This window comes from Stegostoma tigrinum, chromosome 15 (genome assembly GCF_030684315.1).
Source record: "Stegostoma tigrinum isolate sSteTig4 chromosome 15, sSteTig4.hap1, whole genome shotgun sequence".
NCBI classification, from domain to species: domain Eukaryota; kingdom Metazoa; phylum Chordata; class Chondrichthyes; order Orectolobiformes; family Stegostomatidae; genus Stegostoma; species Stegostoma tigrinum.
In genome coordinates, this window is record NC_081368.1 from 69,783,610 (window position 1) to 69,805,763 (window position 22,154).

At 46.4% G+C, this 22,154-nt stretch overlaps 1 protein-coding gene across 1 annotated transcript in view; it reads left to right on the forward strand.

Annotated features, from left to right (window-relative positions):
* The window catches only part of LOC125458943 (FERM domain-containing protein 7), a 64,946-nt gene that overhangs the window by 9,795 nt on the left and 32,997 nt on the right, over positions 1-22,154 (forward strand). Inside the window, exons 3-4 of the mRNA XM_048544799.2 lie at positions 11,142-11,246; positions 14,820-14,862. Coding sequence (XP_048400756.1) covers positions 11,142-11,246; positions 14,820-14,862 — 148 coding nt within the window. The remainder of the gene's footprint in view (positions 1-11,141; positions 11,247-14,819; positions 14,863-22,154) is intronic.

Below are 22,154 nucleotides of genomic sequence, written 5' to 3' on the forward strand. Positions count from 1 at the left end.
ATGGCCTGGTGGTATTATCACTAGACTGTTAAATCAGCAACCCAGGTGCTGTTCTGGGGACCTGAGTACAAATCCCACTGCGGCACATGTGGAATTTTAATTCAATAAAACTCCGGAATTCAGAATTTAATGATCAATTGTTGGGGGCAGAAGCATCTGGTTCACTATTGCCCTTTAGGGCAGAAGACTTCTGTCCTTATCTGGTCTGAACAACATGCAACTCCAGACCCACTCAGGGGTAGGTAATAAACACTCATTCAGCAAATTAATAAAAAAAAATTCACGAGCTTTTCAATCAGTCAGCCAAATGTTACTTCATCAAACGTTACGCCAAAATCCCTCTGTACTACGTCAATCATGCTACTTTCTTTGACTTCTATTAAACTCCCTGAAAAAGTGGACATCCTTTACCAAATCTATGTGATTATTCTAGATTAATCTTTCTAAATTATGACATATTTCTCATGGAAATTTTTCTGGGAATTTGTACCCATCAAGGCTTGACTGACTGACCTGTCATTCATAGAATCCTTATAGTGTGGAAGCAGGCCATTTGGCCAACTGTCCAAACAGCATTCCATCCAGACCCATCTTGCTCCCCATGTAACCCTGTATTTCCCATGGCCAATCCACCTAACCAGCACATCTTTGGACTGTGGAAAGAAACTGGAGGAAACCCAGGCAGACACGAGGAGAATGCGTGAACTCCACACACATAGTTGGCCGAGGGTGGAATTGAATCCTGGTGCTGTGAGGCAACAGTGCTAACCATTAAGCCACTGTGTCACCCATGTTATTAAGAACCTGGAAAGAGATTAAAGGTAACTAGGTGTTAAGGTGTACTGAGTGGAAGGCCAGTCTCACTGTTCTGGTACTTGTCTGAGATTTTCTTAAAAAGCAGTAAAACAAAAATAAGTCCTTCAACATTCACAACTCCCCCTTATTTCCTCACCCTTGTATTCCAACACACTCTCCATGCACCGTGCCACTATGTCAATTTACAGCCAACTCACGCCCTCTGCTCATCATTCTTTACTCTTACACCTAAAACATCAACTCATCTAGTTGCCATCCTGGTGAGAACTCAAGACGTATGTCAAGTTGAGGTAATTATTTTAAAATGTTGAAAAATGTTTCAAAAAATTCACTGAATTGAATTTCCAAAATGCTTAATTAAAAACAAGTATTGGTATTAATTGTCTCATTTTAAAGAGTTTATAATCTGTTGTCGCAATCACGCAAACTGTGAAATGGCAGACACCCTGCTGTGATAAATAAAGGTGACAGAAATTAGTCATGTGACACTAATGCAGTTAGGGTAATTATTAAGTTTATGTCAACATAGGGAGGCTAAAAGAAAGCAATTAAAAAAAAACTCCAGACAGTTTTCTCTTCAAATATTTTAAAGGTAGGAATTTTAAAAGCCTTGACAGCTTCACGGTTCTTTCTGACAGTTAAATTTTAGGATTCCAACAAACTTATGTACTTTTTTTTTACACATATTCATGTCCAGTTTTAACATCTCCCAAGGGACACTAAACATATCCAAAGTTAGCACATCATCATATCAAAGGGGTATATTACCTTTCCAAGACAGTAGAAGCAATTTCACAAAGATGAGACCTGCTCATATCTGGTCTTAACCCCACTCTTTGTTTTTCCTACTCCAGGCCATTGAAGACCAGAGATGTCTGGAGGCAGTAGTTGTTTAATAAGGGCATCGGCTCCCATGAACCATATTGTGCAATTTAGAAGCTGCCCCCACTCCCCTGCAGAAATAGTGTGTACTGTGTTCAGGTAGGATGACCACATAGGGAGAGAGGGGGAGGCAGACCGAAGATGGAGAGAAAAGAAGATAGGTGGAGAGGAGAGTATAGGTGGGGAGGTGGGGAGGGGATAGGTCAGTCCGAGGAAGACGGACAGGTCAAGGAGGTGGGATGAGGTTAGTAGGTAGGAGATGGAGGTGCGGCTTGGGGTGGGAGGAGGTGATGGGTGAGAGGAAGAACAGGTTAGGGAAGCAGAGACAGGTTGGACTGGTTTTGGGATGCAGTGGGTGGAGGGGAAGAGCTGGGCTGGTGGTGTGGTGCAGTGGGGGGAGGGGGCGAACTGGGCTGGTCCAGGAACTCCCTACCTACGTCCGTGACACAACCCACGCCCTCCACCTCCTCCAGGACTTCCAATTCCCTGGCCCCCAACACCTCATTTTCACCATGGACGTCCAGTCCCTATACACCTATATTCCGCATGCAGATGGCCTCAAGGCCCTCCATTTCTTCCTGTCCCGCAGGCCTGACCAGTCCCCCTCCACCGACACCCTCATCTGCCTAGCCGAACTCGTCCTCACTGTCAAAACTTCTCTTTCGATTCCTCCCACTTCCTACAGACAAATGGGGTGGCCATGGGCACCCGCATGGGCCCCAGCTATGCCTGCCTCTTTGTAGGTTACGTGGAACAGTCCCTCCTCCGCACCTACACAGGCCCCAAACCCCACCTCTTCCTCCGGTACATTGATGACTGTATCGGCGCCGCCTCTTGCTCACCAGAGGAGCTTGAACAGTTCATCCCCTTCACTAACACCTTCCACCCCAACCTTCAGTTCACCTGGGCCATCTCCAGCACATCCCTCACCTTCCTGGACCTCTCAGTCTCCATCTCAGGCAACCAGCTTGTAACTGATGTCCATTTCAAGCCCACCATCTCCCATAGCTACCTAGAATACACTTCCTCCCACCCACCCTCCTGTAAAAATTCCATCCCCTATTCCAAATTCCTCTGCCTCCGCCGCATCTGCTCCCACGATGAGGCATTCCACTCCCGCACATCCCAGATGTCCAAGTTCTTCAAGGACTGCAACTTTCCCCCCACAGTGGTCGAGAACACCCTTGACCGCGTCTCCCACATTTCCCGCAACACATCCCTCACACCCCGCCCCCGCCTCAACCGCCCTAAGAGGATCCCCCTCATTCTCACACACCACCCCACCAACCTCTGGATACAACGCATCATCCTCCGACACTTCCGCCATCTACAATCCGACCCCACCATCCAAAACATTTTTCCATCCCCACCCTCGTCTGCTTTCCGGAGAGACCGCTCTCTCCGTGACTCCCTTGTTCGCTCCACACTGCCCTCCAACCCCACCACACCCGGCACCTTCCCCTGCAACCGCAGGAATAGCTACAGCTGCCCCCCCACCTCCTCCCTCACCCCTATCCCAGGCACCAAGATGACTTTCCATATTAAGCAGAGGTTCACCTGCACATCTGCCAATGTGGTATACTGCATCCATTGTACCCGGTGTGGCTTCCTCTACATTGGAGAAACCAAGCGGAGGCTTGGGGACCGCTTTGCAGAACACCTCCGCTCGGTTCGCAATAAACAACTACACCTCCCAATCACAAACCATTTCCACTCCCCCTCCCATTCTTTAGATGACATGTCCATCATGGGCCTCCTGCAGTGCCACAATGATGCCACCCGAAGGTTGCAGGAACAGCAATTCATATTCCGCTTGGGAAACCTGCAGCCCAATGGTATCACTGTTGACTTCACCAGCTTCAAGATCTCCCCTTCCCCCACCAGCCCAGTTCGTCCCCTCCCCCCACTGCACCACACAACCAACCCAGCTCTTCCCCTCCACCCACTGCATCCCAAAACCAGTCCAACCTGTCTCTGCTTCCCTAACCTGTTCTTCCTCTCACCCATCCCCTCCTCCCACCCCAAGCCGCACCTCCATCTCCTACCTACTAACCTCATCCCACCTCCTTGACCTGTCCGTCTTCCCTGGACTGACCTATCCCCTCCCCACCTCCCCACCTATACTCTCCTCTTCACCTATCTTCTTTTCTCTCCATCTTCGGTCTGCCTTCCCCTCTCTCCCTATTTATTCCAGAACCCTCACCCCATCCCCATCTCTGATGAAGGGTCTAGGCCCAAAACTTCAGCTTTTGTGTTCCTGAGATGCTGCTGGGCCTGCTGTGTTCATCCAGCCTCACATTTTATTGTCTTCATATAGTATGAATCTTGGATTTGCAACCCTTCTGTATATCTTAACCCTTTAAATCCTGCTATCAGTCTGGGCAATTATTCCCTGGCCCCCTCTAAGAACAAAAATTCCTTCCTGAGGTGGATGTTCAAAAAGAGGTTACTGACTAAAGCTCTATGCAACAGAAACATTGCTTAGTGCTTGCCTTTAACAACGTAAAGGAAAGTAATGTAAATTGTACTTGCAAATTAAAAAAAATTAGGTATTCTAGTATGCTTTTGAAAAATCCATGTTCAACTCCTTCAAATGGATTTACTATCTTCAAACGCTGAAATGCATTAAAATTAGGATCACTTTGTTTCTATTGCCATTGTAGCAAATCTCTCCTGGTAATGGGTGTAGACACATCAAGGAAACATAGAGAGTCCCTCGAAAATGCTAAGCTGGAGTTCCTGCAACCACTGTGGGCTGATTACTGATAAATAGCTGCTGTTTTGTTTAGCTTGCGAAGGCGTCTTGCTTTATATGGAATTATAGTTATTATTCATTTAGACACATTAATGGCTCGTTTGGTTACCAGCTGACATGGATGAGCTCACTAAACACGAACACAGCAACTTGAAGAAAAGCCAGTTCTGACGTAGATCACAGGCTGAATTAAATACAGCATTTAACAAAACAAGATGAGAACCATAATGATATACTCCTGAAAAGCCTCCCACCAATTCTTCACTCTCACATGACATGGACACACTCCTAGGACATCCCAATAAAGGCAAAATAGATCAGCCACCATATTTTATTGCATCTGGCTGGTGCAGAGGCAGGCTTCAGTCAGACTACAGCTATTATGTTGTCTGGTAACAGTCAATGCCTGAGGATGTAAATTATTTTCAGGGAGAGAAGGGAAATGGATGTCGTGTAAATGGGTATGCTTTTTGAATAATAGGATGGCCCAATTTTCCTAAGCATTTTAGGTGAATAGTTTACAAGATTTGGGAAGTAACTTATTCAAATATATATAGCAGCGAGTTTTGAGAAGATTTGTAGCTAGGTTGAGGTTCTGGATGTGAGTTTGCTCGCTGAGCTGGAAGGTTAGTTTTCAGACGTTTCGTCACCTTTATTTTTATTTGAAAAAATATACTTTATTCATAGAATGTACAAAAAAAAACATTTATACACCTACCCAGTCATGCAAGCCCAGGGGGTACGTACACCAACTAAAGGAAAAAATAAAACAAAGAAAAAAAGACAAATCAAAGAAAATACCCTGGCAGTCGTCTCCCCGCACAGTCCCCGTTGGCCCCCTGACCAGTTGGGGAAGGCGCCAGCTGAGCCCAGTTACCAGATAGGGCCCTTGTTTCTATTCTGGATGAGGGGTGTCATACGGTGGTCTTTCCCCACCGCGCCTTGGCGGCGGCTGCCCCAAGCTTTAGCGCATCCCTAAGCACGTAGTCCTTGACCTTAGAGTGCGCCAGTCTGCAACACTCGGTTGGGGTCAGTTCTTTCAGCTGGCAGACCAGCAAGTTGCGGGCAGACCGAAGAGCATCTTTCACCGCATTGATGGTCCTCCAGGTGCAGTTGATGTTGGTCTCGGTGTGCGTCCCGGGAAACAGCCCATAGAGCACGGAGTCCCGTGTCACGGAGCTGCTCGGGACGAACCTTGACAAATACCACTGTATCCCCCTCCAGACCTCCTGTGCATAGGCACACTCCAGAAGGAAGTGATAGACAGTCTCATCTACCCCTCAGCCGCCTCGAGGGCAGCATGCTGTGGCACAGGGATTCCGGGCATGCATAAAGGATCTCACTGGCAGAGCCCCTCTCACTGCCAGCCAAGCAATGTCCTTGTGCTTGTTTGAAAGTTCTGGCAATGAGGCATTCTGCCAAACGACTTTGGCAGTCTGCGTGGGGAACCACATGACGGGATCCACCCTCTCCTTTTCCCGAAGGGTCTCGAGAATACTACGTGCTGACCACTGCCTGACGGCCTTGTGGTTAAAGGTGTTTCCTTTCAAAAATTTCTCCACGAAGGACAGGTGGTACGGGACGGTCCAACTACTCTGAGCGTTCCGCGGCAATGAGGCCAGGCCCAGCCTTTGCAACACCGGGGACAGGTAGAACCTCAGTAAGTAGTGACACTTGGTGTTTGCGTACTGAGGATCTACGCACAGCTTGATGCAGCCGCAGACAAAGGTAGCCGTCAGGGCGTTTGGTACGTCCTTTCCCCCATTTTCCAGGTCTTTGTACATGGTGTCCCTGCGGACCCAGTCCATCCTCGACCCCCAAATGAAATGGAAGATGGCCCAGGTGACTGCAGTGGCACAGGTCCAGGGAATAGGCCAGGCCTGCGCCACATACAACAGTACCGAAAGCCCCTCGCACCTGACAACCAGGTTCTTAACTGCGATGGAGAGGGACCGGAGCATCCACCTGCCCAGCTTCTGCTTAAATTTGGTGATACGCTTCTCCCAAGTCTTAGTGCATGCCCCAGTTCCACCGAACCAAACACCCAGCACCTTCAGGTAGTCTGTCCTGACAGTGAAAGGGATGAAGGAGTGGTCATCCCAGTTCCCGAAGAACATGGCCTCGCTCTTTACCCCTATTGACTTTGGCACCCGAGGCCAGTTCAAACTGGCCGCAGATGTCCAACAGCCTACTCACCGACCAACGATCGGTGCAGAAGACGGCGACATCGTCCATGTACAGGGAGGTCTTGACCTGAAGGCCTCTGCTGCCTGGGATAGTCATGCCCTTCAGGCTCACATCCTTCCCGATGGATGCGGCAAAGTGGTCCACACAGCACACGAGCAAGGCAGGAGAGAGGGGGCAGCCCTGCCTGACTCCAGGTCTGACGGGAAAACTGTCCGATTCCCACCCGTTGATCGAGACTGCGCTAACGATGTTGGTGTAGAGCAGCTGGATCCAATTGCGGATGCCCTCCCCAGACCCCAATTTGGAGAGGACGTCCCTCATGTAAGCATGAGAGACCCTGTCGAAGGCCTTCTCCCGGTCCAGGCTGACGAGGCAGGTGTCCACCCGACTGTCCTGCACGTAGGCGATTGTATCCCTGATGTGCGCGAGGCTGTCAGCGATCTTCCTGCCCAGCACAGCACAGGTTTGGTCGGGGTGAATCACCGACTCCAGGATAGACCTGACCCGGTTGGCTATGACCTTGGCCAGGATTTTGTAGTCCACGTTCAATAGTGAAATGGGACGCCAATTCTTAATTTCTTCCCTCTCCCCCTTCCTCTTGTAAATGAGGGTGATGATGCCCTTCCTCATGGACTTGCACATTTCCCCTACCTGAAGCGCACTATTGTACACCTCCAGCAGGTCCTGGCCGACCAGGTCCCACAGAGCGGAATACAGCTCGACCGGTAAGTCATCGCTCCTGGGAGTCTTATTCCTCTCAAAGGACTTGAGGGCTCTGGTCAGCTCGTCCAGGGATATCAGCCGGTCCAGCCACTCCCTCGTGCCATCGTCTAACACCTCCGTGATAGACGACAGGAATGACTTGGAAGCCGTGCTGTCTGTGGGCTTTGCGTCGTACAATCTGGCATAAAAGGATCTGCTGATCCTCAAAATGTCGGGCCAAGACGACAGCACCGAGCCATCGTCCTCCTTCAGCCAGCTAAGCCCAGGGCTCTGTTTGTGCACCTTCTGAAAGAAGAAACGCGAGAACATCTCGTCTGCTCCACGGAGTGGACCCTGGACCGGAAGATTATCCTGGAGGCCTCCGCCTCGAAGAGCGAGGCTTGCTGGCCCCTCACCTCGTGGAGGTCCTCCATGACATCAACCCCCATCAACTGCAGAAGGAGCAGTTTCTGCATCCTTTTTTGGAGTCGCGACAGCTTTCCCCGCCTCTCTCTCGCCTTCCGAACACCCTTGAGGGCAAAGAACCTCTTGATGTTCTCCTTCACCGTCTCCCACCAGTCGCACGAAGACTCAAAGAGGGGTTTCACGGTTCTCCAACCAGCGTACTCCCTCTTAAGCTCCTCGACTTTCTCTGGGGTCAACAGAGTCGTGTTGACCTTCCACGTCCCCTTGCCGGCCTGCTGGTCATCCTGTAACCGACAGTCGGCCAGCAGGAGGCAGTGGTCAGAGAAGAACACCGGCTCGACGCCGGTGGACCTGACCGAGAATGCCCGTGACACAAACAGCAAGTCTATCCTTGACTGGATAGACCTGTCTGGCCGCGACCAGGTGTATCTCCGCTGCGCTCCATCTGCAGGGGTGCTGAAGACGTCGAGCAGCTTGGCGTCCTTCACCATGCCCATCAGGAATCTGGACGTGACGTCCGGTTGACTCCCCCCGCCCGCTGTCCCCACGCCGGATCTGCCATCTGTATCAGTGATGCAGTTGAATTCTCCACCTAGGATGACCGGCCTGGACATAGCCAGCAGGGGTCGAAGCCACTGCAGGACGGCCAACCGCTCACTCCGTACCGCTGGGGCGTACACATTGATCAGCCTCAGGGGCGCGTTCCTGTAGGTGACATCAGCAACTAGGAGGCACCCCACACTACCTCCTGAACTTGAGAGATGGTGAAGTTGCATCCCTGCAGCAGAATAGCCAGGCCTGAGGAGCGACAGTCGTTGCCCCCCGACCAGATCGAAGGCCCACAGGCCCAGGCGCCCGACCATTTCCCATACCTGTTAAGGTGCGGTATCCTGGAGGTCTGCCTTGACGGTGGTCAGGCAGGCCAACGTGGACACACATCTTGTGGTGGACTTGACGCTGCGCACATCAACGCTCGCAACTCGTACCCCCATTGTGGGCAGTGACTGCAGTACCCTCCCCAAGTCCAAGGTCCAGCCCCTCCATCTGTCCCTTCATGCCCATTGCCTGGACGAACTGTTCGACGCTCTCCGGGCTCAGGAAACCGTCCGTGCTGCCTTTCGGGTGGCATCCCCCCGTCAGGGGTACGGATGCAGGAGACTCCGGCTCTGGGTCAGGTTAGGGGCACGTTGTTTTCTGCTTCCCGCCTGCAGGTTCCAGGCCCCAGCGGCGCATGGCTGGGTGTTGGAGGGAACCTCAGGATGCCTCCCGTCCCCCGGAAGCGGGGTGCTGCTTTCCTTCTCAGTGGAAGTCTTCAGCTTCTGCTTTGGGCGGGCCTTCTCCGAATCCCCCTCGTCAGAGGGGCTCTTATAGCCCCCCTGTAGCTGCCTCTTCCCACCTGATGGTTGCGGAGCTGGGGCCCTCCGGCGCACCTTCCTCCTCGCCTTCCCGACCGTTGTCCACTCCCCTGGGTCACCTGTCGCGTCCTCCATCGACTCCGGGTTGTCGGGGGGGAGCAGACCCTGCAGGGGCACTTTGCTGGCCTCGGGTCCATCCTGCGGGGCTGGTCCCTCCTGCACGACCTGGCCCTCCTGCACACTCAGGGGGTACTTCCAGGGGCCCGGTGCCTTTCTCTCCTCCGGGGGGGCTTGCCCCGCATTGCCCCTGCCGGCGACCTGGGCGTAGGTGGTCCCCCGCTGCAGGCATGCCCTATAGTGGTGGCCCGCTTCCCCGCAAAGGTTGCAGCTTTTTTCCTTTGGGCAATCCTTTACAAGGTGTCCCTCCTCCCTGCAGTTCCTGCAGATGGTGACTTTTCAGTTGGCCGCCACGTGACCTGACCTACCACAGGCATGGCAGACTTTGGGTTGCCCTCCATAGGTCAGGTAGCCCTTGCTCCCGCCGATCGTGAAGCTGGAGAGTGGGTGTATGATGTTCCCGTCCATGCCCGTCCTCAGCGTGACCCTGACCTGCATCTTACTTATCCAGATCCCAAAGGGGTCCATTATGTTGGTTAGTCCCCTTCCACCTTCACGTACCTTCCAAGGAAGGTCAGGATATCAGCTGCTGGCACATGCGGGTTGGACATGTGCACAGTGACCATAAGGCTCCTCTGCACCGGCATCATGAACAGCGGGACGACGGTCAGTACAGAGAGGGGGCCCTCACCTCCTTTGTCCTTGAAAATCTCCAGGCAGCGCTCGCAAAGCTTGGCGCTCCTGAAAGTTATATCGTAGAAACCTCCTCCAGGGAAATCCTGCAGGCAGTAAATGTCCGCAGCAGCGAACCCGCAACAGTCCGACAGGACCCTCTTCATGAAGAAGGTGCGGTCCACAGGTGCACCTTCATCCACCTTCTTCACGGAAACACAGATGGTGTTCCAGACCCCCTGACCCGGGGCACGAGCACTCGCCACAGCCATCATTGCAGGCTGGCTGCTCCCCTGAACCAGCATTAGGCCGAAGCCAGCATTAAGATCCATTGGTTGCAAGGGTGCACAGCCAACCCGACGTCTTCCTTCCACCTCCAACACAGTCACGCTCTCCTCCTCTCGGTCCACAAAAGAGTAGGTCTTTATTTTGTTCCAGATGTAAGCTGGTTAACTGAGCTGGAAGATTCGTTCCCAGACGTTTCGTCCCCATTCTAGGTAACATCATCAGTGAGCCTCCGATGAGGCACTGGTGTTATGTTCCGCTTTCTATTTATCTGTTTAGGTTTCCTTGGGTTGGTGATGTCATTTCCTGTTCTTTTTCTCAGAGGATGGTCGATTGGCTCCAAATCAATGTGTTTGTTGATGGAGTTCCGGTTGGAATGCCATGCCTCTAGGAATTCTCGTGCGTGTCTCTGTTTGGCTTGTCCTAGGATGGATGTATTGTCCCAATCAAAGTGGTGTCCTTCATCATCCGTACGTCAGGATACTAGTGATAGTGGGTCATGTCGTTTTGTGGCTAGTTGATGTTCATGTATCCTGGTGGCTAGCTTTCTGCCTGTTTGTCCAATGTAGTGTTTGTCACAGTTTTTGCAAGGTATTTTGTAGATGACGTTCGTTTTGCTTGTTGTCTGTATAGGGTCTTTTAAGTTCATTAGCTGCTGTTTTAGTGTGTTGGTGGGTTTGTGGGCTACTAACCAGTATGCCTGTGTTACTAATATAAAACTAATCTCCCCCAGCAAAGAACATTAATTTTCCACCAGAATGGAGCTTGCCCAATGTAACCAGGTATTGATCCATCTGGTACTACTGGCTGTCTCAGGTGAATGCCCTCATGGGTGTTGTGAAGCTTGCCAGTACCTCACTGGTAATGAATGCTCACAGCTCTTTAGCAATGCCCTACTGATGCAGATTGATAGGTGATTCTTTCTTCATGTGACCTTTCCTCAGCAAAAAGCCACCGGAAAAACTCTTTTCGATTGTGTCTGCCAACACTTGAACCTTGTTGAGGAAGATTACTTTGGAATGGAGTTCAACGATCGTTATGGGAATGTGGTGAGCAATGTGTTTGTGTTTGCAAACTCTGCAGCACTTGTTATTTTAGAGGCATAGGTAGAACGTACTGAATGGCTTCTTAAGTGCTGTAAAATGATTGGAGAAGTATGCAATGGAAAATCACAGAAAAATAGAATGGTTACAGCACATGAGGAGGCCATATTCACACATGTTCTCTGCACGATCAGTTCACTTAGTGTCTCACACAAACATCATTTTCCTGTAGCTTTGAAGATAATGATTCAATCCTCTTTCGAATGATACAACGCTAGAAGCTGTCTCCATCACACTCTCGGGCAGCCCATTCTTGAAACTAACAATGCTGTGCACGGAATTAGTTCTTGCTATATCTTTGTTGTTTCTTTTTTCCAATGACCTTAAATATGAGCCCTCCAGTTCTTGATCCTCTGCCAATGGGAACAATTTCTCCCTATGTGCTCTGTCTAGTCCCCTCACCTCCTCTTCTTTGAGGAGAAGAGTCCTAACTTCTCTAATATACCCACATGACTTAAGTTGCTCATCCCTGGAAATATTTTTGTGAATCTTTTCCCAATATCTTCACACCCTTCTTAAAGGTGGTGCTCAGAACTGGATGCTGAACTAAGGGTAATCCAATGCTTTGTAGGAGTAGATCGTCACTTATTTACTTTGGTAGGCTACAACTCTATTGATAAAGCACTGTATTCTATATGATTTATTGACTGTGCTGTCAACCTCGGTGTCCACGTACACAGATCCTTGAAAGTTGCCACCCAGGTTGACAGGGCTGTTAAGAAGGCATACAGTGTTTTAGCTGTTATTAATAGAGGGATCGAGTTCCAGAACCAAGAGGTTATGGTGAAGCTGTACAAAACTCTGGTGCGGCTGCACTTGGAGTATTGCATACAGTTCTGGGCACCACATTATAAGAAGGATGTGGAAGCTTTGGAAAGGGTGCAGAAGAGATTTACTAGGATGTTGCTTGGAATGGAGGGAAGGTCTTACGAGGAAAGGCTGAGGGGCTTGAGGCTGTTTTCATTAGAGAGAAGAAGGCTGAGAGGTGACTTAATTGAAACATATAAAATAATCAGAGGGTTAGACGGATAGGGAGAGCCTTTTTCCTAGGATGGTGACGGCGAGCACGAGGGGGCATAGCTTTAAATTGAGGGGTGAAAGATGTCAGAGGTAGTTTCTTTACTCAGAGAGTAGTAAGGGAATGGAACGCTTTGCTTGCAACGGTAGTATATTCGCCATCTTTAGGTACATTTAAGTCGTCATTGGACAAGCATATGGATGTACATGGAATAGTGTAGGTTAGATGGGCTTGAGTTCGGTATGACAGGTCGGCACAACATCGAGGGCCAAAGGTCCTGTACTGTGCTGTAATGTTCTATGTTCTATGTTCTAACCTGTAGCCTTCAGCGATTTATGCATGTATACACCAAGATCCGCTACTCTTGCAACTCCTTTTGAAGGATGCTTTCTTTTCTACCGTCACTCCATGTTCTTCCTACTAAAATGAATCAGCCAGAGTATTAAATTGTATCTTCCACTTATTCACCCATTCCATCAACCTTTTATGTCCTTTTGAAGACTACTTTGTCCTCTTTGTGGTTCACAATGCTTTCAGATTTCGTATCATCTAGAAGTTTTGAAATTGTGATCTGTACACAAAGACCAACGTCAACATATATCATAAACTGCAAGGGTCCCAACACCAATCCTGTGACATTCCAATATAACACTTCCCCTAGTTTGCAAACAATTGTTCACCACCACTCTCTCCTTCGTATCACTCAGCCAGTTATATATCGTGTTGATACTGTCCCTTGTATTCCATTACCTCTAACCGTCCTTGCAAAACAATTCAAAGTTTTAAACAGCTATTTTATTTTGTGTTTTGTTTGGTGATGTGAAAGTAATAAATAATTCATAATTACTTTGCCTAAATAGGGCTTTTCAATGAAAAGGGCTCTTGAAATATTTAAAAGATGTATGAAATGTTTTAGCGTATCAGGCTATTGCATGTATTAGGAAAGTGGGGGAAATCTTTCAAATACTTTGAAATAGTCTGACACATCTGTTACCATATGTGTTGATCATATGATGCACAGCAGGATCCCACAAGCAGTTGAAGTTGAATGTCCAATATATTTGACTTTGGTAGTGTTGGTAAAGGGGGAAATGTTGGCCAGGACATCAGAACAATATTAATGTTTTTTTCAATGTTCCTTCCTCCTCTCTTTGCCCATGTGAATCATGCCCAAATACATCACTGGTTTTTTATGCCCCGACCCCACCATAGGAGGCTACTTTTCATGCGTATGGAGAGAAATCCTTTGTGCTGACTTAACAGTTGAGTCAGGTCATGTCCCAACTCAATTTCAACATTGTCTATTTATTATAACAAAATGTAGAGCTGGATGAACACAGCAGACCAGGCAGCTTCAGAATAGCAGGAAAGCTGATGTTTTGGGTCTGGACCGAAAATTTTCTGAAGAAGGGTCCAGGCCCAAAATGTTAGCTTTCCTGCTTGTCTGACGCCGCCTGGCCTACTGTGTTCATCCAGCTCTACACCTTGTTATGCCTACTATTTTATTGTCTATTTATTGCTGGGTTTAGGCAAAAATGCTGGAACAGTATTTGGACATCATCATAAAACAATAACATGCTATTTTCTCATGTTCAGTGCTACAATCTAACCTATAGAGACTAAACAAAACTTCCAAAGCTTGAAGAAGGCTTTAGGTTTCATGTTCTGGCTGAGGTGATCATCAATGAAGGATTGGTAGCATTGCACAGTTCCACAGATTATTCAAGAAGTGCGTGCTGTTCTAGAGTTTTCAGATGGAGAAGATTCCAAGCTTTTGCCACCTCAGTGGCAGTGGTGAGTAATAAAGAGGGTCTTTTTTTCCCTCTATGTTTCACTGGACAAGGCAGAACAGAAAACAACCTAGAAGCATAGCACCGACAATGACTTCCAAAAGCTTCTGCGTTGGGTGTAGCGAGCCTCTTGCGTGCACTAAAGATTTAATTATGTACCAATTAAGTATCAATTGGCTATGGAGATGGGATCCAAGATGTTATTAGAAGGCCAATGGACTTCATTCCTAATAATTGTTTTTAACCTAATAAATCATGGATTGAAACTCCTGCCCGTGCTTTTTCCAGTGCATGGGTAAATGCCACCTGTCAGAATCCTGAGATCTTAAACATGTTACCTTCTGCTGAGGATGCCTCTTTTACTGCTATGAAAAATTTCAGATTGTGCATCTGAGGATCAGCAGTTGGAATAAAAACATACCATCCATTTCTCAAAATGCATATGTTTTATTCACCTTCCTACTGCTTGGTTAAGAGATGTTGGGTCTGAGTTCCTGCTCCTTTCATTTTGCTGACACGGTGGCTCTCAGAATGCTCTAGTTCTGTCACCATTGCCCAGCTAAAGTAAAGCCATCCTTCATCCTGCAACACATCACACATGCCTTTTACTCAGCCTAAATTCTGAAGTGAAATGACCCAGCTATGTTGTGTTTACATGTATCCAATCTGTCCTGCCACACATACTGATTTAGATCTCTGTACTAATTGCAGGTATGGTTGGACCTCTTAAAACCTGTTATAAAACAAATCAAAGGTGAGTAATGTTCACACTTCTAAAGTACCTCTGACCTTGCTCTCAATAGGAAATGGTGAGGAACTTATTAAGTATCACACACAACTGTGAATGTAAAGCCCCCCAGGGTATCAAGGACATTGTAGAAGTAAGAATCACAGCCAGATACAGTTGGAATAAGAAATTATGCTTCCAAAACATATTCACATGCTTAGTTGTAGAATTCCTTACAATGCAGAAGCCCACCAAGTCCTCTCTGGCTCTCCAAACAGCATGCCACCCACACTCAGCATATATTTCCCACAGCTAATCCACCTAGCCAGCATATCCCTGGACACTTTGGGCAATTTAGCATGGCCAATCCACCTAAGCTATGGATCTTTGAACTGTGGGAGGAAACCACAGCGCCCAGACATAGGGAGAATGTGTAAACTCCACACTGACAGTTTTTTTTTCCATAGAATTTTTTTAATATAGAATCCCTACAGTGTGGAAACAGGCCCTTCAGCCCAACAATTAACAACATCTTAAACTTGTTACCTTCTGCTGAGGAGTCCACATCGACCCTCACAGCATCCCACCCAGACTATAACCCACCTAATCTACACATTCCTATGGGCAATTTAGCATGGCCAATTCACCTCACCTGCACATCTTTGGACTGTGGGAGGAAACCACTGGGAGGATGTGCAGACGCCACACAGACAGTCGCCTGAGGCTGGAATGAAGCCGGATTCCTGGCACTGTGAGGCAGCAGTGCTAACCACTGAGACACCATGCCGCCCCAAAATAGACTAGCTGCCAACTCCTGAAAAGTCAGTCAGAAGTGCTGTCACCATGATAAATTAGCACATCAGGACTTCTATTCCCTGACCATGAATCAAATCTGGGCCATGGCAGTTAAAGAGCTGAATCCTAACCACTAGACTATCAGGGACCGTTGCCCAAGGTGGAATTGAGCCCAGGTCCTTGGCGCTGTGAGGCAGCAGTGCTAACCACAGAGCTATCGTACCACAATTAAGCTATCATTACAGAAGAACAAGTTTAAAGTTTAGCTCACATGGAATTAGGCAGTGTACTAACAGTATGGTGGAATTTAGCTGATTCATTAAGTTTATTGTCATCAGAAGTTGCTGTTGAAATAAAAATCTGCAATCTCCAGGGGGCACACAGTTATCAGAAGTTGGTTCTAAAGCTGTTAGAACAGGTTTAATGCCATTGTCATTAAACCATTGTGTTCTCCATTCTAATTCCTGAAAACACAGAATTTCTGTTCTTTGCCTTCACCCCGTTTTCATTGTTCTGCATTTGCTTAGATTTTAACTTTTTCCGCTTCCAATGAAGAGTCGTCCAGCTGAAATGTTAACTCTGCTTTTGTCTCCTCAAATCCTGGCCTGACCTGACCTGCCAAGTATTTTCAGTACGTATTCATTTTGGGGTTTAATGACATCCTAGTTTTCCTATTTTGAAAAAAAATCAACTTGATATCTCAGGGCTAATTTGTTGTGAATCCTTAGTTTTGGATAGGGCACTTCTGAGGCTTGTGTAGTATTTTCCTAGATGATCATATGGCTAATACCTTGTGGTATTCACCGCTTCTAATATTGCTTGAAGTAGTTCCAGCCACCAATCCTCCTTTGTTTTTGCCTTCTCTTGGGTCTATCTAGTAATTCATAATAGAGGATACAAGAAGAGGCACAATAATGAGAAGGTTTATTGTATGACAAATGCACCCACATCTGATCATGTAAAATTAGCAGGACCTTAAGGATTTGGTCCAGGTAGATCTGCTTCCTTCAAAAGCCACAGTAGAACACCTTGTGTCCACCCCCAGCCTGTGTGTGACATCGGTAGAACGGGTGCAGCAAATGAAACATGAAAATTATCCTCTTCAGAAACATTACCATCTACACAGCTTGAAGAATCACCCTGCACAGTTACACATTGATTGTCCTGAGAGTCTGTTTCTTCCTGGTCATTGAGTGGGCTGCCAATTCCAAATTAGCAGAATAAACCAAGTCCTCTTTGACAAGTGGGCAGGTGGATTTGCTACCAACTGGTATCACTGCTGTGGTGACCGCCCACCAACTTTACTTCTTGAGTAGGTTTGAAGTGAAGATACTTGTTTACTTTGTTTTTCCAGCAACCACTGTTTTGCTTTTGCTCCATTTTGGTGCTATGTTGATCATTGCCAGTATCTTTATTCTAGACCTACTGAAGTTGGGTGCAGTCAATGCCAGTGAGCAGCTTACTCTTCAGCTCAGCAACTTTGCGTAAGAGCTCAGCTTTTCCAGGTCAGGGATGGCAGAACTGGATGTTGACAGAACTCCGTCCAGCACTGCCTCTACCTCATCAATGCACCATCACCATCAACTCCCTCACCCTACATCAACCTTTGCAGGATTTCAGTGTCAACCAAGTGTTACAGTTTCTGTAAATTATTTTGGGTGTGTTTGTGAAAATACACGCTGCTTTGGTGGGTAAAATGCTGTCTTCCATTTTACCTAATCAACATTTTTGTAGCTATTATTACACACCTCTGGAGCAGGTGGGACATGAGCCTAAGCCTCCTGGTCCAGGGGTGGGGACTACATTCACTGCACCACAACTGAACGCTATTCTATCTGATAGCAGGTTTGGCACACACGCAAACATATGAATTAGGGGCAGGAATAGGCCATTTGGCCTTGTGAGCCTGCTTCACTAAGAAATAAGGTAACGACAGGCCTAATTATTAAGTATTTCTACCTCCCCTGATAATCGTCCCCTCCCTTAGCATATCAGTAATCTCTGCACCTCTGCTTTAAAAACATTCAAAAACTCTGATTCCACTGCCTTTTATGTAAGACAGTTCTAAAGACATATGACCCACTGCGAGAAAAACAATTCTCGTCATCTGTTTTAAACGGCTGACTGCTTATCTTTAAACCTTAATGCCTGATTCCAAACTCTCCCACAGGAGAATACATCCTTTTCATATCTACCCTGTTCACACCCTTTGGATATATACATCTTGAGGAAAGATACTGTTTAAACGCATTAGTAGGAAAGAATATGCTTTTCAAATTGAGATCAGAGGATGTCAAATGTATTCCAGCATAATGTCATTAAAATCTTTCAAACCAGTGCTCTCAAATCTTATCAAGATAATCTAGTTCTAGATTCAGAATCGTATCATTCGTTAAGTTGTCTTTTACTCTTCTAAACTCGAGCAGATACAAGCCAATGTGTCCAACCATTCCTCATTATGAGAACCCATTCTTCTCTGAATTGCTTTCAAAGCATTTTTACACCCTTCTTTAAGTAAGGAAGCAAAAATTTCAGAATCGCAAATAAACAAAATAAGGATTCATGCTTACCTTCAGTGAGATTACCTCCATTTACATCACAATCAGGAGTGGGTGCTCTATTCTTATAGCCATGCAAGTGGAGTAGAAGATCCTTAAATACAAAATGTTTTATTGAAAACTAACAACATGCATCTTATTGTTATTGTGCAGTGTTTTCCTATTTACTGCTTTTTGGTTTTGTAATCAGTTCAAGTTAATCGGGTGTGAGCTTTAAGGAAAGATGGTTCTTTCTGTGTGAAACACACATAGCACTCATATTATAATAGTCAACATTGAAACTGATGTGACCGGCAATTGTTATTGTCTTGATAATGGAATCAACCAGGTACGATCTCCAAAATTATCCCTTTCAGAACTATTAGCTTATTCAATGTCTCCCTCCAAGCTTTTGCTCCAAAGTCATCATTTATACATTGAGGTACAGATCTATTTCTACATTTACCATTACACCTTGTCCCCTTATCCTCAAATTTCTGACCTCACAAATTAAGACAATCAGGAGGTTTCATAATTTTTTCAGAATATGTTCTAAAAAGAAGGGTCTAGGCCTGAAGCGTCAGCTTTTGTGCTCCTGGGATGCTGCTTGATCTGCTGTGTTCATCCAGCTCCACGCTTTGTTGTCTTGGATTCTCCAGCATCTGCAGTTCCCATTATCTTTGGGAAAGTTGGTATGTCTTTGGCTTGAGGTTTGTTGTTCTTGATTCAGAACTTGTGTAAGGAATTTCTTCACTGGAGATTCCTTTATCTTTTGCAAATCCTTCATGGAAGATGTCGTTCTTGCAACACTCAACAGTTGCTCATTACCTTACCCGGAGGACCTTTAATCTCTAGAATTCCCTTCACAAATGAACTCTTCCCTGTCAACTTGACTGATTGTGTCCTTACATCAGTTGTATATCCTTAAATCTCATGAATGACTATCGTGGAAAGCAACTGTTCAAAGAAACAACTGCTTTCTCCTTTGTAGTTTCCTGGATTTTCACAACAGATAATGACTTCTTTTTGTGAGTGTTAATGGGAACTGCAGATGCTGGAAAATCCAAGATAATGAAATGTGAGGCTGGATGAACACAGCAGGCCCAGCAGCATCTCAGGAGCACAAAAGCTGATGTTTCGGGCCTAGACCCTTCATCAGAGAGCTTTTGTGCTCCTGAGATGCTGCTGGGCCTGCTGTGTTCATCCAGCCTCACATTTCATTACCATGGCTTCTTTTTGACCACATCCTGAATCTGTGGATGTAAATCTAACTTCTCTGAATTCACATGCAGCTCATCTTATTTTGTTCAAGGAAATCTTTGTTCTCAATCTGCTGATGTGTTGATCAACTGTGTTGAAGCATATGAGCTCTTTGGTTCAACTTGCTGAGTAGCTTCACCATCTTAATTTCTTCTTTGTGGATTCTGGTGAAGTGAGACATTATCACATGTTCAGTTGTGTTACTCAATGATTGCTGCTGACTTAACACATCAATGTCAGTGACACTGATAACTCTTTGAAAAATCAAAGGATTGAAATGTTATTTTTGAGCTGGAGGATTGGATTAGGGCCTGGTGTGTGCTGAGCTGCTGCTATTTAGATTTCTCTACCAGACTGTAATTTCAATCCTTTAACGATGTAACCGCTATTGTATTTCTGACTTACTTTTTAGACACTGTAAGTAATGTTACTGCTTTTTCTTTTATTCCTCTTTTCTTTCCAAAGGATTTGAACCTAGGTACTTGTACCTAAGATGATGGCAGTCATTGCACAAACCTTTCACTGTACTTCTGTACTGGAGTACACATCTTAAGTAAAGGATATTCTCTTCTATTCTGTTCCATTCCATTCTATTCTATTCTAATCTCGTCCAGGTTCAGAACCCTCAGAGACATTTGTGTTAATGTTCTTCTGGCCTCTTGAGTGATTGGAGAAATGCCTTAGCTCACTGTGCCTCCTGAGTGCTGTAGTTTATCTTTGTTATGTGACGGTGTACTGTAGTTTTTTTTGTTAAATTAAGGCTTTGTGTAAAGCGACCTTACCCACTGCATGAAACATTCAGCATTTCCAACTTTGCCCCACTAATGGTGGTGGCCCATGTCTTCAGCTACCTAGGCTTTCAGCTCTAGAATACCCTCCCTAAAACTTACTAAACTGAATCCTAGTGATCAATTTGAACTTTTAAAAGTGAGGTGGTTTCTATTGTGTAAGCAATTCCAAGGATATGCAATAATGGTGATGCGCTGGAGTTGAATTAGAATCCCTACAGTGTGGGAACAGGCCCTACAGCCCAACAAGTCCACACCACACCACAGAGCATCCTACCTAGACCCATCCCCCTATAACCCACCAAATCTACACCTCCTTGAACACTGTAGGCAATTTAGCATAGCCAATCCACCTACCTTGGACATCTTTGAAGCGTGGGAGGAAACCGGAGAATATCCACACAGACATGGGGAGAATGTGCAAACTCCACACAGACTGTCACCCAAGGCTGGAATTGAACCCGGCTCCCTGGTTCTGTGAGGCAGCAGCACTAACCACTGTGCCACCGTGCCACCCTAGTTGATGTCCAGATCAGTAATTGTCTGACTGATTGAAGAACCATTGATTTTATTCATTTTTTTTACTTCCAGAGGACTTGAGGACAGTCAATGTTGTACCATTATGCAAGAAGGCAGTAAGGGATAAACCAGGAGACAACAGGCTAGTCAGTCTAACCCTGGTGGTGGGGAAACAATCGGAAGCAATTCTGAGGGACAGAATTAGTCTGTTTTTTAGTGAGGCAGGGATTAATCAAGAATAGTCAGCATGGCTTTGTTAAGGAGAAGCTGTGTCTGACCTAGTTGATATAATTTTTGAGACGATGACCTGATCCGTAGATGAGGGTTGTGATTTTGATATAATCTACTTGGATTTGAGTAACCCTTTTGGTAAGGTCCCGTATGGCAGACTGGTAGTAACAAAAGGAGCCTACAGGATCCAAGGAAATGTGGCAAATTGGATTCACAGTTTGCTGAGGTTAATGGTTGGGGTCAGTTTTCCACAGTGGACGTCTGTGTCCAGCAGGGCCCCACAGGGAGCAGTGTCATGGCCTTTGTTGTTTGTGGTTTACTTAAATGATTTAGACTTGATTATAGGAGGTTGATCAGTAAGTTTGCAGATGGTACAAAAATTGGTGGGTGATAAATAGTGAGGAAGGTAGTCTTAGATTGCAGATTGATACAGACAGTCTGGTTTGATGGGCTGAGCAGTAGCAAATGGGATTCAATCAAATAAGTGAACAGTAACACAGTCAGGCAGGACAAACAAGGCAACAGAATATATGATGAATGGTAGCGCCGTGGGAAACACTGAAGATCAGACTTGGTGTGCATGTACACTGGTTCCTTAGATATCAGGACAGGTGGATAAAATGGTTAAGAAGGCATTTGGGATACTTGCCTGTAATGGCCAAGGCATGGAATTTAAGAACAGGGACATTATTCTGGAACTGCGTAAAACCTTGAATAGGTCAAAGGTACAATATTGTGTGCAATTCTGGAAGTCCACATTACAGGAAGGATGCAATAGCTTTAGGAAGGGTGCAGAGGAGCATTTACCAGGATGTTGGCTGGGCTGGAGAGTTTCAGTTATGAAGAGAAATTGGACAGGCTGGGGTTGTTTTCATTAGAATGGAGGAGATTGAGAGGAGGCATGATTAAGATGGATAAAATTATGAGGGATTATAGATAGTGTAGACAGGAAGAAAATTTTTCCCTTGATGGAGGGGAAAAATGCTCAGTATCCATTGATCTAAGGTAAGGGACAGGATGTTTAAAGGAGATGTGAGAAAAAAACCCTTTTCACCTAGAGGGTGGTTGGAATGTGGAACTCACTGTCTGCAAGGGTGGTAGAGACATCCTCATAGGATTTAAGAAGCATTTAGATGTGCACTTGATATACCAAAGCAATCAAGGCTATGGTCCAAGTGTTAGAAAATGG